General features: G+C 32.7%; 1 protein-coding gene across 2 annotated transcripts in view; it reads left to right on the forward strand.

The window, feature by feature from the left end:
• The window catches only part of LOC140445502 (uncharacterized), a 500280-nt gene that overhangs the window by 314721 nt on the left and 166623 nt on the right, over nt 1-18936 (forward strand). For both annotated transcript variants that reach the window (XM_072537554.1, XM_072537555.1), the window contains exons 5-6: nt 6607-6871; nt 9789-10111. In XM_072537554.1, coding sequence (XP_072393655.1) covers nt 6702-6871; nt 9789-10111 — 493 coding nt within the window. In that variant the 5' untranslated portion in view covers nt 6607-6701. The remainder of the gene's footprint in view (nt 1-6606; nt 6872-9788; nt 10112-18936) is intronic.

Consider the following 18936-nt stretch of genomic DNA (forward strand, 5'->3'; position numbering starts at 1 on the left):
GTGATGTTATAGCGATTGCCATATTGTTAGACGCCCTGGACAAAATCTATTCTAAAGGTCTTGGTAATGTTTATTATATATGAAAATCCAAACCTATGACCAAAAATAAAGTATTCTCTGAAACATTCTGTATACAGCTCTGTATTAAACTATGAACTATTTTTATAGAATTTTGTGCAAAGTTTAGTAAAAATGAATGATTGTGCAGAACGACATACACGAATTTTGACGGACAGACATTTTTTAATAGGGCAAATCTCTAAAAAAATGGTTTCGGTTGATTGTTCTGAGACGGCACACTTTAATAATTTGCATACCAATAAGGACGACTATTTGAGAATAAGGAGGATCACTTGCCACGTTCTGCGATTTTTTTAATAAAACATTAATTTTTACGAAGTTTGGGTACACTTGGAGCAGAAGGGCGGTTATTTATGATTTTTAGTTATCTGCTAGAGTAATGTCTGATCTGCATATTACGTACATGTCGACTATCAACAAGTTCGACCGCGTAATGGTTGTAATAAAAATTTTCTAGTTTTTTCAACGTTTTACAAAATCTTCATCATATTTTATGCTCTCAATATAAATACCTTTAGGAGTACAGATAACAAAATCGCATATGTTCCTGACCTAACCTAACCTAACTAAACCATTCTCGAAAACCCAATGTTTATGTAGGATTTTTTCCGCTCAGAACTTGACTTGACTTCTGGGTGACACTTTTCCTCTGTGGACGTGGACTATAATTTCAGTGATTTTTTGGATAGGCTTGTCTGTATTTTTAATAAGGCATTTTCTCTTTTTACAGTTAAGTCGAAACATCACAAAACCTGGACTACCAAGGTATCTGTATATCAGCCAAGAATATGCGTTCACTTCTGTACATCAAGATAATTACTACCAACGTCTTTGTCACTGAATTTATCTCCAAGTACGAAGGAACCTTTTTAAAACTTATTAAAATAGCTAAAAAAATATACTATCAAAATTGTCTGAGAAGCTCTAAAAATGTTGCCAAAGAAACTTGGTCCATAATAAACGATCTTCGAAATAAAACTAGCACAGCTCAAACATTTTCTCTTCCAAATCCTAAAAATATAAGTCAGTACTTCGTAAATGTGAGTAAAAATATAATATCAACTATTTTACCACAAGATCCTATTTCCTATATGCCCAATTCAAAAAAGGTCTTCCTGTAGTACTGATCGACTATCCATAGATAGATATTATTATTTCTCTTCATATAAGGGTGGTGAATCGAATGTCTGCAGCTATAGACCTATTGCCTTACTACCGTTCCCATCCAAAATTATTGAAAAACTTATAAAAGCCCGACTTTTGTTCTTTCTCGTTGAAAATAACATTTTATCACAAAGTCAGTTTGGCTTTTTATCTAATAAATGTACCAGCGATGCTAAGTTTTCTGTACTACATGAGGTCTACCAAGCACTAAACAATAATCTTTATACTGCCACTGTTTTTTGTGACTATGCCAAACTTTTGATTGTGTAAATCACGACATTTTGATATAAAAACTAAATTTCTACGCAATTCGAGGTGATTCTTTGAATTATTGGTTTCAATCTTACTTGAAGAATAGGAAACAACTAGTTAGAGCAAATCATACTGCCTGTAGTCACAACAGCATTGTATGTGGAGTACCACAAGGTTCAGTATTGGGTCCTCTACTTTCCCTTATCTTTATAAATGACATAACTAATTTAAAAATCGATCCTATCACTTGGAGGAATTTTAATATTGCAACTCTTCATGCAACTATAACTTCTGATCTACTTACAATAAAAAGCTGGTTTAACTCTTTTAACGTGGATAAGACCGTAGCATTATCCTATAAGGGAGCTCTTCAACCCTTGCTCCTTAATAACTGCCAGATTAGTAGCGTTGATTCTGTAAAATTTCTTGGTATTTTTATAGATAGCAACCTTAAATGGTCCATTCATATCGAATTGTTAAGTACGAAACTAGCCTCAGCCTGCTATGCAATACGATCTCTTTCGAAGAAAATCAATTTAGCATCTTCCAAAATAATATATTTTTTTTTTGTTCGAGTCTCATCTTCGATATGGTCTTCCTTTTTGGGGTTCTAGTACAGCTGTCCAATCTGATGTTATTTTTAAATTGTAAAAAAGAGCAATACGGTATCTTTTTGGCTACAGTAGAATAACACATTGCAAAAGCTACTTCAAAAATCAGGGGATTTTAACTCCTCCCTCTTTATATAGTCCGTCTAGAAAGTATCCGGAAAAAAGAAAGCAGAATTATACTTTTACGGTATTTATTTCTATCACTTGTATTATAAAATTTCAACAAATAATTCATCTCATTTACTTATACAACCTCCATTTAAATCTAAACACTTAACTAAACGTCCGGGTACACCCGAAACTAGGTCAAGGCCCTAATTTTCGGTAATGATGTTCCAGGCCTGTAAAACTGACCGAATTAAACCTTCTTTATCTCGTGGCGCTGCTCGTTCCACTTCAATCTTCATCAGTCCCCATATGTTTTCAATGAGGCTAAGATCTGGATCTTAGCCCCCTTAAGATCTGACATCTTGCATTATCTTGCTGAAAACGCTACCCCTCTGGATATAAAACATGAGCCGTTTTAAGAAAAAAACCATTTAGGATGTCACAATATTTCGCACTATCAACAGTACCATTAACTATACAGAGAGGTGTAGCACCACGCTGAGATATTGCTCCCCAAACCATTATTTTAGTGGAAAATTTGGAAATTTAAATGGAAACATTTTCGCTTGATAGGACTTTTAGATGATTCGCACTAAGCTGGAAACAACTTTCATCAGATATAAAGACATTATTAAAATTATCTTTTTTTTTATTCCTTGATATGTACCCTTGCTTTTTCAGAGGCAATGCGGACACTTTTATTCTTCGTTGATTTCTAAATCTGTTCGCTAATTTTCGAAACCCTAGGCGCAGATTTTGTCGTCCTAAAGCCACTAAAGCATTTTAATCTGTTCCCACGAATCTTACGCGGTCTACCCGAAACTGGTCTATGTCTCATATCTATGCCATTTTTTATTCTCTTTATTGTCTCATACACTGCACTTTTTCCGAGTTCAGTCAATTGCACTAATTTTTTAACGTTTCGGACACCCTTTCTATACAAATATTCCACCACTTTTCTTTTTTCTACTTGCGACATTATTTCATAAATCTTAAGTCTGTTTACAAACAACAATATTTGACAGATGGTGTTGTCATGCGATTTTGTCCATAACCTACTATCCGCACAACATACTTGATGCATTACTTTTGTCTTAAACTGTTACAAAAAGAAAATCTATTAAAATTAGGAAAAATATAAAATTCCGGATACTTTCTAGACGGACTATATATTTTAAAAACTGTTTGCTTAATTTGTAAACATCATCATCATCATCATCATCATCATCAATGACGCTACAACTCTTCGTGAGTCTTTGCCGCGTTTACTATTGCCTTCCATGTTTGTCGGTCCTGTGCCAGTAATTCCCATTGTCGCACTCCCATTTTCTCTAGATATTCTTTGACTGCATCTTTCCACCCTTTTCTAGGCCGCCCTACAGACCTTCTTCCCTCTGGCCTTTCCCAGAACACATTGTTTATAAGGCGATTGTCGTTACTGCGTATCACATGCCCTGCTCATCTGAGTCTATTGGCCTTTATATATCTGACTAGATTTTCTTTTTCGAATAGAGACTCTAGCTCGTTATTGTATCTGCCTCTCCATTCGTTTGTCACGCTGTCTCTGCAAGGACCATATATCATTCGAAGAATTTTACGTTCCCACACCAGCAATTTATTTATTTCTCTTTTGTTAGCATCCATGTTTCGCTTCCATACGCGACTGTTATTATGGTCGTATACTCGTATTATGGTCTTATATATCCGGATTTTTGTATCTCGTGAAAGAAGATTTGACTTCATTAGATGTTGCATTGCAAAGAAAGATCTGTTTCCTGTCATTATTCTCGTTTCAACTTCTCACTCTAATTTGTTGTCATTTGTGATTGTTGCTCCTAGATATTTAAATTCTTTAACCACTTCAAAGTTGTAATCATTTATAGTAATGTTTTACCTTATTCGCCGTCGTTCTTGTTTTGAGTATTTTGTTTTGTCTTCATTTATTTTTAGACCGATGTTTAATGCAGCTTCTTCAAAGCTCGAGAAAATATCCTTAATTTCTAATGTTGATTGTGCTACTGCGTCTACGTTATCGGCAAAGGCGAGTATGATTTTTGCTCCCCGAGCAGTTATGTCTGGTTTGATTTTTGGATATATTTTTCAAATAAACACCTACAAATTTTTCAGAAAGACCCAATTTTGACTCCTCCACCAGAAATTGAACCCTCGATGTGTATTTACCGATCACATCCTCTGAATTAGTAAAGAAATCTATATTATATTCGACAAAAAATTATACAACCTTCTTCCTTTACAACTTAAATCTGCAACTTGTATCCTCAAGTTTCGTAAAATGACAAAAGTCTATCTATCTGAAAGACCATATTATTCAGTAGAAAAATTTCTTAAAGAATAACTAAGAAATTACAGTACTTTTACATATAAGTAACTAAAGTATTTTTATATATTTGGGTATCACTTTTGTATCTATTGTTATTTTTCTGTCTTTTTTTAAGCTTTGTCCATAAAATTGTACAATTTTCAGTGACAATAAAGCATATTTCTATTATATTCTAACACTTTCCATTATGCTACGCATTCCCTGAGCAGGATAGCGTTACACCTCAGGATTGGAGAGTGTATTTTATATATATGAGTGTGCGTGTGAATGTGTGTATGTGTGTATGTTTTATATGTGCGTGTGTCATGTTTAATCAACAAATCTATTGTTAATAACATATAATATACAGCCCTAGGTCATTGTGACGGGTAGTTCTGTTAGACGGCAGACTAAGTACTCGTATAATACAGGTTTAATTTAAACAAACATGTATTCGAAATCAATAAATAACAAAATGAAAGTAGATCCTAGGAATTATGTAGAATAAAAAATTAGGCGCCAGTTACGAAGGTTTCTGCGCAAATCCTTATTTTCGTACTGATTCGATGCGAGCGCCTTGTTTACATATTTATCCACGTCCACCTCTTCGGATACAGTCGGCACACGCCACATGCGCCAGGTTGGATCTTCCTATGTGAGATTAATTTCATAACACATTTTACAATTCTTTGTTCCCGATTACGAAGAGACACATGGGGGTGCACTACAGACAATTATTTATATAGAATATTATTTCATATAATTACTTTTAAATTATATTAAAAACTAAAACATAACAAAATTGTACAATATTAAATATAGAAGTTTTTAAAATATTGTTGCTTTCCCAAAATATAATTTTATATAAAGCATAATAATACTATACAATTACCATTAAATATAAAATTGAACAAATAATGGTATAAATAAATACATTATATTTCAGATAGGAAACCAAAATAAAATATGTTACGAAATCATTTAGCTCAGCTGAATAAATCTGTATAATATACATAAATATCATGTTTTGGCGGATAGAGGGAATTTATAATTTGTCGTTGACCTAACATGCTAATTATTATATATCAGTTGTTTTTTATAGACATATTTACAATATTATTGAATTTTCAATTCAGGAAAAATAAATACATATTCCATGCCAGGTACTTACTTTATTTTTTTGTGTCCAAACGTGATCATTTCAGGTGTTCAGCTCAAAATCGGGCGCAGTTTATTGCCTTGGTCTTCCACAAGTCGTCCATCGTGGTCGTCCACCTTCCCGTTGGTATTCACAGCGACCACGCCCGATCTCATTTGGTTTCATATTAGCCATTTACTTCAGTCGTAGTTCAAACCAGTCGGTGTATTTGGTTTCGGATAAAACCTTTCCAAGATACGCTTGGAGACGCTGAAAGCCTTGGCTGTAGTTAGGAGGACGTTTGGACGGGATGCTACCTTCAGATCGATCTTGTGGCAGTATTCTATCTAGCTTCACTCTGAGGTATATTGGAGTTCCGCGTATTTCAGTTGGTATCCGTTTCACCTGATCATTAGCATGCTTTTCGCCTCTTTCGATATAGATGGAAAGAGCAGACTTGGGTTTTGGTGGTGTTCAACTTTAGCCAGTTGTAAGGTCTCCAAGTGTTTTCTCGAGTCTGGTTTCGACCTCTTCGAAGGTTCTGTCCTATACAGCCAAGTCATGGTCGTCAGCATAAAGGAAGTGCTTGGCAGTTTTAATGATTATTTGACTAAACAGCGTCGGTAATAAAACCCTTTCTTACACTAGGCTATTCTCCTGGTTCTGCCAGTGGCTTTTTTCGTTTCCTCGAAAGGGACATAGAATCTCCTGTTTTCGATCAATAATTTTATGACGATTGTGAATTTCTGATTATTCTAGATTTTCCTGTTACTGCTAACCTCTTTAAGGAGTAGTCTATGGCTGACGGTCTACAAACGCTACATCTCTAATTAGTCTGCCACTAAATTAATTTTTACGCTCTAATTTGGAAAAACAAGTAACTATTTATCTCTTTTAATCTTGTTAATTATATATTTTTTTATTTGTTGCAGATAACCATAAATCCTTCAAAAATGGAATTAACTTCAAGAGTGAGGCATACGTAGGGAGTGGGACTCGGTAGAAGACCGTGCCATCCATCCACAACATGGGCACCGGAGACGGTGCCAGTGAGAAAAATAAACACAATCCAGACGGCGAGAATTTGAAGTCACTTTTGAAGAAATCCTCGAGCAAGAAGGACAAGAAAAACAATCGGGTCGTTTTCAACGAAAACAAAAACGAATTTTTTGATGCTGATTATATTATTCTCATAAGGTAAATTAAATTAGACTTATCTATTTAAAACCTATGATATTTGTTTAACTCAATGGTACTTTTGAATTGAAAAGAACACACTTGTCGTTTCATTGTTTGTTGTAGCCTGAGGCGTTTTGATTGGTGATGGTGTTTTTTTAGGTTGTTCCATTAAGGTAAACCCTTTTCCCTGTTCAGGCCGTATTTTCGGGTAGTGACTGTGGTCACCATCTTGGTATTAAAGTTTTCGACCACTTGTGGCGGTAAGATCTGGGGTCCAGCGAAGAAGAGAGCTTGGAGAAGTAAAACGGTACTTTTCAGCTTTTTTTTTCTTTTTGTTGAATTTCCTGATGCATTTCCTTGTAAAATGCGTTGAGGCAGCTGTCACCTGCCTCTAGACAGATATAATGGTACATTTGGTCGGGAAACCACAGAAAACCGATCCCACTCTGTGGCGGAAAACGTGACATTTCCTTTAGGTTTTTCATCAGGGAGTTTGTTGCTTGCTGAGATTACCAATGTGATTGGAAAATAGAGGAGTTTCTTTTTTGGGTGTCTGAGGAATACATTCAAGCCATGAGAAAAAAATATCATGGCTAAAAAATCTGAGACAATGGTATCGAAAATTTACTACATCATTATTTAGACCTGTTGTCAATAAAGTCACGATAGCGAATATGGTAGCCAATATGATATCCAATGATCGATAACGGTTATGGAACTAGAACAAAAAGAAGACGAATTGATTGTCGCAAGATGAGCAAGTTTTTATGATCTTTTGGGTACGGATATTTTGGCCATGGATGGTTTTTAGGGTGTAACTCCTATTCGGGTAGGAAAACCTTTTACGTATGTTGATGTATAAGGGTGAAGGAAAATTCAGATTCTAACCACAGTATCGTATTTTGACGAACAGTACTCATAGATACATCTCCCCATATCTAAGGTCTATTCTTTCTTCTGCTCCCTGTGTGCGATTGCCTTTCGCTGCTACCTTTCAATGATATATGTATCTCGTGATACAATACCAGTGGCGTCTGTGTAAAGTACGATCGTGATGTTGGCCCGACTGGGTTTTGTGAAGTCAGTATTGTAAATTGTGTAAAGTGTAGGTGCAAGAATGGAACCAACTTGGAGCTCTCCTGCAGAGACACTGTTAGGCGTCGAGAGATAATTCTTCACCTGTCTTCTTCTAAAGATGCCTATCTTTTAGTGATGTTGGCAACTATATTGACCCATTATATTCTATTCACAGCAGCTCGAAATAGATCAGTTGACGTTAGACTAGTTCATTTTCTAAAATTCTCTTCCCTTGCCCTCAATCTTGCCTCGTAGAATCAACTGTATTTACTATTACGGATTATCTGGCCGAAGTAAGCCAATTTTCTATTCTTTACTGTGTTAATAATGTCTGTCTTTTCTTAGCCTCTGAAGAATAGTTATATTAGTTGTGTGATGTATATATGAGTCCCTTAACATACGTCGATAGAACCACATTTCAAATGCCTCTAATCGTATGGCATCTTCTGTAAGACTCCAGCTTTCTACTGCGTAGTGAAGGAGACTAAAGACGTAACATCTAGGAATTCTTATGCATATATTGGTACTTCTAAGCTTTTGGCTTTTTCAATACTAGTTTTTTATCCTGATCACAGGTATCCTTAATATTGCAGCCCAAATAGCATATTTTCTCCACTCTTTCCAACGGTGTATTGTTTATTGTAACTGGGTCGTTTACATAAACAACCCAATGTATAATAATAAAAGTGTTCTACTAATGATCATTATGTTTGTTTTCTTACAATTTAGTTTTAGACCGTATTAGTAACATGTTTCTACAACATCATTCATCATCCTTTGGAGCCCCTACTATCTGCTAGCAATACGGTATCGTCTGCATATCTAATATCTTTTATAAGTTGGCCATTTACTTCTAATTTGTCCAAGGCTTCTCTAAAGATTTTTTCACAGTAGATGTTAAATAATGCTGTTAATGTAGTTACTAGTACAAGTTTCCGATAATAATCGAGTTCATTTTTTTCGAATGCTACTTACAGATGAATGTTTGCAGCAAATATGTGATGGGATTAACAAGTATGCCGAGTACGTTTTCTTGTTTAATGCAGAAGCGACACATTTTAGAATTTTCGATTGGAAAATTTTGACTCTGGTACAACTGCTATTCTTATAAAGATTGGTTTTACACATGGGTTACATGTCATTGCCTCGGGTCACTTTTATGAGCCGGAACAGATTTATGGTCATAATGCGATGTTTGCATTTTAGTAAAAATCCTGAAGAGGGAGGTCAAATGCCCGAACATACCAGAATATATAAAATTAGATCAATGATAAACTTTTTCAATAAGAGAATGGAAGAAGTTTATTATCCTGATCGTAATTTAAGCTTATATGAGTCAAAAGTATTACATAGGGAACGACTTAATTTTAGACAATACTTAAAAACAAAAAGCATGAATATAATATTAAGTTGGATATGTTGACCGAATCAAGTGATCTAATTTTAAAATGTTTGCTTTATTCTGGAATCTTTGAAGATTCAGGTGGAAAAGAACATGCTACTAAAGTGGTTTTGAATACTAGAGCCGAGCGTCACTGGCGCTCTGGCGCGTTCACCACCAACCCTTCTTGTATATATGTGCATTTAGTTTTAAAATAATTACTTTATTTGAAATTTTCCAAAAACTAATAACTAACCGCTTATGTATCAAAAACAGTAAGTGACTCTTGGTGAAAACCTACCCAGAATAGATCAACAGTTAACGTGTTAAAATAAGAAAATTATTACATGAGGATATAACTAGTTTTTAAATTAAATTATAGGAAGAATCAAAGATAATAGATATATTTATACGGATATCTACACATCATGCTTATTTTTTCTTTAATATTATTTTAAACTTACCATTCCCTTTCAGGGAAGAATGCGATTTCGACGACGAAGATGACGACGGAGTGTGCACGTGCTATCAGCACGAGATGGTGCGTTTGACGTGCTGCGAGCCAGATTGCAACTGCGGAGGGGTCTACGAGGAGCTCGAGGTCGAAAGTCAGACGCCCCAAAGCCCCAAATTCGCGCCTCCCATCGAATTCGTTGATGCGGTAACACTTAGCCCCCCGGAAGGTTATAAAGATATGGAGCTGGAGGAGTTGGCGTACAAACAGATGGCGAGGAATAGAGCTCAAAGGACGGCTGTGTGCAGGGAGTGTAGTGCCAATCAGGAGCATGACACAGATAAAGGTTCGTATATATTTTTTAATTCATTGAGAAAATATCGTAAATGTTTATTAAAAAGTAAAATGAGTTGTAGCGCTTTAGTGGAGACGTAGTAAGAGGATTATCGTTAAATCTCAAGGCTCTTGAATTCGAATTCGGCCGGGATGAGAATTTTTATTTAAAATATAAAAAATCTGTTACTTTTTTTATTAGTTCTTACCCTCTTAATGATCAGGAACTGCAGTCGTCGGATGTAATAAACAATAAACGATTCTTTGTAAAGACAAGGAAACCGACTTTACTTAGTAACAAGGAATTTACTCAACATACGCCCTACTAATTATTATAATATTATTATAATAATTATTATAATTATATATATATATATATATATATATATATATATATATATATATATATATATATAATATATATATATATATATATATATATATATATATATATATATATATATTATATATATGTATATATATATATATATATATATATATATATATATATATATATATATATATATATATATTGTTTTATAGTATCAGCAATCGGTCTGTAGGAAATAAGACTCTATTTGTTTTATGTCTCAATATTTCGGCACGATTTTGTGACTTCTTCGGGAGAAAACTGTAAATTTATTGAAATAATTATTGGATGTAAATAAAGTGAATATTTCAATACTTTTTACTTTACTTTACTTAATTAGTAGACCCATCTGGGATCTACTATTGGTTTGGCGTCCCACACTCTTTTTACTTGTCTATTATTGTCCATCCGGGTTAGATGTCCGAACCATGCCAATTTTTTCTCCTGGATTGAGTCAAGTATCGGTTTGATTTTAAGTCTTTCTCTTATTTCTTCATTTCTGATTCTATCAGTTCTTTTTACTCCGATCGTTCTTCTGAGGTATTTCATCTCTGCTGCCTGAATTCTGCTCTAATGTCTTTTTTTTAATATCCAATTTTCTGCTCCATATGTCACTGTAGGTCTATATATTGTTTTGTATATGGTTATGTTGGTCTTTGTTGATATTTCTTTGTTATTAAGGAATCCTCTATTTAGTGCTTGGAATAGTTTTCCTGTATTTTCCATTCTGTTGTTAAGATCGTCCTCGATGTCTCCTTTGTTGTTGATTACTGTTCCTAAGTATTTGTATGAATTTGTCTGTATTATTTTTTGTTGGTCTATCATTACTTCTATTTGATCTTCCGTCCCTTGTTTCCTTGATATTTTCATTATCTGAGTCTTCTCTTTGTTTACGTTTAAGTTGTATTTGCTTGCTTCTAGGTTCCATTTCTACTTGCAACTAAAAGGGTAAAAATTTCCATTTTGTTAACATATCTAAATGACATTTGTTTGATTTAATTTATTTAGGAGTTATGGTAAATTTAGGTGTTATGGAAAAAATTCGTTGTTATATTGGTTACTTTTGCTCTTAGTATATCTTTAGATGTGCTGGGTATATATTCGATTATGTTCTCAATGTCAGCTAAAGAATGTATATTTATATCATTGTTATTGCATGAGACACCAAATTTTGGACCAAGTGATAACAAGTCTGAGATATCTGGTGGTATGTTAACTGTCGTAATGGTTTTAAACCATTTTGAGTTGTTTAGGCAAAGTACATTTGTGTCTAAATTGTTTATTAACGCATTAAATTGGTCAGTGTTTTTTTGTTATTTTTTTTTTTTTTTTTAGTCGAGTCAAAACTGGATTTTAATCGATTAGAGTATTCACTGAAAATTGTAATGGGAACAAGATTTTAGGTCAATTTTTATGTCTGTTATGGTACGATTTAAATATGATATTTTATTGCAGGTTACCTTAATCTCCAAAGATAAAGTTTTGCGATTTAATGTTAATATAAAGTTTCCAATTTTGTTCTTTAAAAATCGGTTTGTATTGGTAGTTAGAAGACTTTCAAGGTTCTTTTTGCTGTCTTGGATATGTCTGGGTGATATGTTTCTTTTTCTGCATCGTAATACAAATAATATTCTTCTGTTGATATATTTTACAAGCTGCTGGTTTGATGTTGACCATTTCTTCATTAACTTTACTGTGTGGATTCCGTAGGTGTGTTGAATATTCTGATAAAAGTCCATTGTTTTTTATTTTTTAAATTATTTTCGAGCGATTGCTGATACTATCAAACAATATTATTTTAACGTCGAAACTAATTTGACAAAAAAAAATTAATAATAATATATATATATATATATATATATATATATATATATATATATATATATATGTCGATTTGTCGGTCTGTTATAAATACAAACAGTTAATTATTGCTTAAACGTATTTGCCATGATGGCAGATGACATCTGCTTAAAAGGTGTATTTAAAAACAAACTTAATTTATTCAGTTATTATATATATTGAAAAGATCTTTGATGTTAGTCTTAATATTGATAGATTTTAGATCTTTTTTATATGAATATTGGAGATGATTTCTAAAGATTTCGCTTTTGTGTGAATGCGGCTGTCAGTTTAGTATTTTAGTATAAAATAATTGTGTTCTTAACTACGAATTTAATGCAATTTAAAATTGTGTTATAAGTATATTTTATTTAATTGTTAATTTACATACAATATTGTTAATTACAACGAGAGCTAAAACAGTATGAGACTATCTAAATGTAATATTTACACAAAAATTTACGGTATCTGTAAACAATTGTTGAAATTGTTAACATATAATTCACCAAAATAAACAGTACCGAAAATAACTGTGTATTTAATGAATATTTTTTAAAACTGAAACTCTCTAAATTAGCACGATTGCGGGCAAACAAGCTTTATAATTATTATTTCGCACATTATTTAACATATTTACAAACGGTGGTTATTGCAGTTGCTGAAAATAGGTTATTATATTTTGTCGCAGTTCAGAATTTTTATTTCTCTTCACTCAGAGATAAAGCTTTTTTTATTCCATCTTCACCAGTGTATGATAACCATTACTCCAGTCGTCAGATACGAAAATGCCACTGAACCTCTAAAAATCATATGAACAAGCTGAATTTTGCCGAATATGTCAATTTTAGGACACTAAAAAAATACAAAAAAGTTTATTACTATTACCCCCTAGCTTTCCCCTAAAATCCCCCACTTAGAGGAGGGAAACGAAAAAAATCGATTTACGAAGAATCTGTATGCCGTAGAAAAAAATAAAAAATATAACTAGGATAATTTTGAACAAAAACGTTTATTAGCATTTTTTGTGTAGAATCAACCGTTCTCTCGGAAACAACGATTCAAGCTTTCGGCGATTTTCAATGTCATTTACGTGCACGAAATCGACGGTAAAAAGTCAATATCTTTTGATCTGGGTATTTTATTTAACTTTTAGAACCTATAGTATGAAATTTTAGTTTTGAGTTTTGGCAACAAATGTGAGGCATTTGAAATATGCTTAAAAAACACTGGATTTAAACTTTCACGCAACAAACGATCTAAAACATTTAAAACTTTTTTTTTATTTTAATTAAACTTTTACATTAAAAACGACCTAAAACGTTTACGACTACTCTTTTTTAATTACACTAGTACCTTTTTCAAAAATACTTAACTTCTGCCTATAAATTACACCCAAAATCGTCTTCTTATAGGCATTTCCCGTGACGTGCAATCATTTGTAATGTAAAAGTTTAAATTCTGCGTTTTAGTCATTTTCAAATGCCTCATATTTGTTGCCAAAAATCAAAATCGAATTTTTATGTTACAGGTTTTGAAGACTGGTCCCCAACAATGGAAATTTCACTACGACCGGTCAATAAAAGTAATACATTTTATTAATCTCATGAGAATCGTAAAAATGGCAAAAATAGCTCGAATTTTATTTATTGAACATCTTTATAGAAACTGACTTCATTTGCGGCAAAATACAAAAATTGCATGCAAAACCTGTACTCTTTACCTATAAAACGCATTTTGATTTTTGTTGATAGGACACTCTGATCAAAAGATATCGATTTTTTACGGTCCAGTTGATACAAATTTTATTTAACATTATTTTATTATTATTTAATATTATTTTATTTATAATTAACCGTACAGCTAATGGAAGCTAACCCTTTTAAGTCTGATCTTACCGCTTGTTTTCTCAGACACACAAACTATAACATTCCACGCGAAAACATGTAGGTACACTATAACTGCCAACCGGTAAAGTATCTTCGGTTGGGTGAAATAGATCGGCAGTTGCTAATAGATGGCGCGATAATAGAGTTTTCGCCATTTTATTAGGAGATTAGAAACATTGATGCACACAATTACCCGACACGCACCATAAGTCGACTCTCCCCTATATTTAAGTATAAATAACCTTTTTAATGGTAAGCGAAAATTCGAAAAAAATCGCATTTTTCGCACTACATTGTTAATAATTAAAACACAACGCCGAAATTTCTGCAATAAACGTATAGGTTTTCTGTTTATATGTATATACAGAAAAACTTATCAAAAACCTGGCTATTGCAAAGTTATGGTAGAATGGTCCTTAAAATGTTTTGATTAAGGTATATAAAAATATTGTTTATCGTCTTATTTATGTCATTAATCATAAAAAAACTGTACCCAATAATAATTATCGCACGATACCTCATAGATAACGGAGAAGCATAACGCTGTACAACCCTGGCAACATCGTAATATTTAAACTCTGGACGTACTAAAGGGTATACCCATATAAATTCGTGTCTTGTATAAATATTTAAAATGTTCAACGTTTTACGAGGCTTTATCGTTTTAAAATGTGTTGACACTGTACACTGTACTGCAATATGTAAAATTTCCCTCAGGATTTTTCGTAGAACTACACGTTTTCTAAATCTGTTTGTTTTTATTTTGATAAATATGCAGTCACATCAAAACAGTACATTATACCACATGTAATATTCACTGTCTATTATATATATATATATATATATATATATATATATATATATATATATATATATATATATATATATATATATAATATATATATATATATATATATATATATATATATAAATATATATATATATATATATATATATATATATATATAAATATATATATATATATATATATATATATATATATATATATATATATATATAATTGCATCGTTTGCATAACTGCTGTAACACAGGGTTGTTAGTAAAGATTTAGATAAAATAATAATAGAAAGAAAGTAGCAATGGGTGGGGTGAGCACTCCCAGGAGTATACGGTCATCACACAACCCGTTTATAAATTTTTTGGTTTTTATCATTTACAGTATAACTGGTTAGTGAACTAAAATATAACTTCATAAAAGAAATAAGATAATGCAGGGATTTTTTTATGTTACTGCGTACGTTAAAATATCACATGGCTATCTCATTCTATATCTGGTTTATTTCTATATCCCGCTAGCTGCTGCATGGGCCATCTATATACCTTCCTGACATTTTCGTCATAGTCTGTCACCTCTCTTAATAATCTGCTCGGGTCGTTCTTGAGGTTGTTGAATATCTCGTGTGCTCTCTCGTCCATTGTTCTCAGTATTCTCTTCTGTTGTGAATTCCTAAACACGTACCTTAATGAGACGTTCTTAGGAATATTCAGAGCCTCTCTGATCATAAAGTTCTGGACAATCTGTATCTTTTTTCTGTTGGTTTTACACGGCATATGTTAGTGTTGGCAAAATTATGCAATTTGCCATCCTAATATTTGTTTTAAATTTTAGTTTACTCTTTCATTACTTAGCTTACTCTTTAGTGATGAGAGTTAACTCCTGAGTGCTTTAGCTTTGTTGACCGTTTGTTTCAAGTGCTCTGTGATAGTCAGCTTTTTGTCCAACGTTATGCCTAGATATTTGGCCTGGTTTGACCGTTCGATGGGGATATCGAATAGGAATAGTACCCCATTTGGTCTGCCTTTTTTTTTGATAGATGACGGCCTGCGTTTTGTCAGGGTTGACGGCTATTTTCCACTGCACACACCATGCCTCAAGTTCGTTGAGTGCTCTTTGTTGTTTTCAGAAAAATATTTAAAACATTAAATATGCAGGCATCTATTTAAAATTAAGGTTAAAAATAAGTATTTAGTGTACTTCAGTAAAGGTGTGTTTTTAATAATTAAAAGTGACTCCACGAATGATCAATTATCAATAGATTTGAAAGAACAAAATGTAAGGTCTAACAATGAATAGTGAATATTAAAATTTATTTGTAAGCGATTGTACCTAAAGGTAAGTATATAGTAGGATTATTAGTCATGGATTATTTAGAAATGAGAAAGTGGCTAAATTGTTCTTCCATGTAGTCAAAACAATAAATGTCAATATTGGCTATTATAAATGGGCTAGAATAACGTAGATTGTGAGTCCAAAATAAAAACGGTAGATAATTTGTTTGCATAAATTGTTTAGGATGTAATAAAAACGGTAGGAGGAGATAGAGAAAGAGTGGGAAAGATATGTTTTTTATTAGAGTGTGTTGATTGGTCAAGAAGGAAATTTTATGAAATTGTATAAAAGAAAACTAGAAGTTTGGTTTTAGAAGAAAAGTTAAAAAAGGAGTTCGATAAGAGCTTTGCAGGAGGAAGGTTGTTTTGATTTTCTTGGTAAAATTATTAAAGTAAAATAAATTTTGGTGTTAGTCGTGAAGCTTTGTGGTAGCGGTCATAAAGTGCAAAGCAGATATTTTCAAATATCTGCGCACCAGAGGCCCTCTGGCTGGATTACGTTACTCTCCGGGTGTAATCATCTTAATAACACCTTTGGTGCTTAAATAACTATTAAACCATGGTTTTTTAATTGATAATGAGGCGCGTATGGCAGAGCGGGCGTTCATTTGTACAATGAGAATTTAACCAGAGCGCCCGTACTATTATAAGCGCTTCATTAACAATTAAAAAACAATGTTTTAAAATTAAATAAGCCCAAAATACTTATCAGGAAATGATAGAACAAGGTAGAAATGATTGAACTTGAATTTAGGTCTTTGGTGAATTCAAAAATGATGTTTTTTTTAACAAGAGACCCATTTTGTTCGGAATGATCCAAAAAAAATTTTAAAAGTTTGTCTGCGCTGAAAATCTTGATTGTTACAAGTTGTTTAATAAAAATATCAAAAAAAAAATTAAACAACTTTTCGCCTGGGCGACCTCTTAAACCTTATTTTGGAGTATCTCATGAAAGTGATTATACAAAAAAATCTCGTTGGAATATTTTTCCGAACGGACCCGAGCACTTTTACAATGTCGAACTTTAAGTACGAAATAAACCTGAAATGTTCAATATATTAACGATCAAAGGTTGTTAAGTCTTGGGGGTTATACCTCGTTCGTTTAAAATCATAAATCATATTTTCCGATAATAAACAAGGCCGAAATCGTTTAATCACTTCAAATCATTCCTGCACAATCACGAAAGTTTTCAATCAAACTCTCGCAGCGGATGACATGGAGTGTACTTTATCCTTCTATGGCGCTTAAATGACATGCAGCTGCAAAATCGGACTCTAAGCCACATTGTAACGAAATCACACCAAATTTATTATTGATGCCGAACGTAACCCGTAACCCAAGTACAGAATGTTGCTGATTGTCGGAGTGTTGCATGCTAATCTGGGAACAACTTTGGTAGGTCTATTCAAGTATAATAAGTAATCAATATGACATTTAAAAAGCGATATTGCATTTATTAGTATGAATTATAAGACTGATATACGTAAACTGTATTTGTATACTAATTTATTTATATAAACTCTAATGTATTTTTGTTAATTTGTGAATAAAAAATCATTTAAGACAAAACAGAATTTCAAAGGTATGTTAGAAATTGAATTATCTGAAGATATAATATTATTCTTATGTTTAACAATAAAAAGATTTAAAAATAAAAATTAGTATCTAAAGTAAAAAATCCATTTTCTTTTATTTCATTAACACAAAATTATTGTGTTAAATGTTCAAGAAAACAAGGAAACATTACTGAGCCAAAAAGACATGAAAAAAAACAACCAATGGAAATTGATGGCCTTCATAGAAAAGATCTTCGGAGAAAAGTTCAGTCGTTCTATTTAAACAAGGAGATTCCTACATTGGATACAATATTAAAGGTAACAAAAGATAATAATTTTCCTCACTTTGGCCGAGATAAGTTATGAAAATTACTTAAGAAATCGGTTTTTGCTATGAAAGTAAAAACACTATTGGACAATACAGATGAGATTGTTTTGTAACGATTCCGTCACGTAATAGACCCAAAATCTTTTAATAATGATTTATCTTTATATAAATAGCAATTATTTTACTAAAAGGTAGGCAATTCCCATTACTTACCGTAATAGTTTCATTCACGTCCTATAGACAGAGCTCACGACACACAAATATTGTATTTGTGTATCGTGGATAGAGGTAAGACTGAAATAATCTAACATGCGCCATCACGAGGCAATAAGCTGAGACGGGTCCTGACGACTTCTACTTCACTTTGAGGGCAGCCTTCTAAGCGGCGTTATCTAACTGCCCCACGAACTACCTGGGCACATTAATTCCAAGTATAACACCTGCTGCCCCATTGCCGAGAAAGTTGGGGATTAAGTTCAAATGACCGGAAATTCCAAATTTGATTATATTTGAAAATAAGAATATAAATTTTTTTAGTTATTCACTTCAGTTGCAAGTATTACGGTATAGTTTTGTCTGTTAGTGTTTAACTCTTAAATGGCGAATCCAACGTCTATGTTTAGTCAAAGGGGAGAACTTTTATTAATAATTAATGAATATAAATATTCAAAGACCCATGTCTCCAAAGATGGAAAAGTTAGATGGCAATGCATCAAAAAAGGGTGT

The sequence above is a fragment of the Diabrotica undecimpunctata genome, chromosome 7 (assembly GCF_040954645.1).
Source record: "Diabrotica undecimpunctata isolate CICGRU chromosome 7, icDiaUnde3, whole genome shotgun sequence".
NCBI classification, from domain to species: domain Eukaryota; kingdom Metazoa; phylum Arthropoda; class Insecta; order Coleoptera; family Chrysomelidae; genus Diabrotica; species Diabrotica undecimpunctata.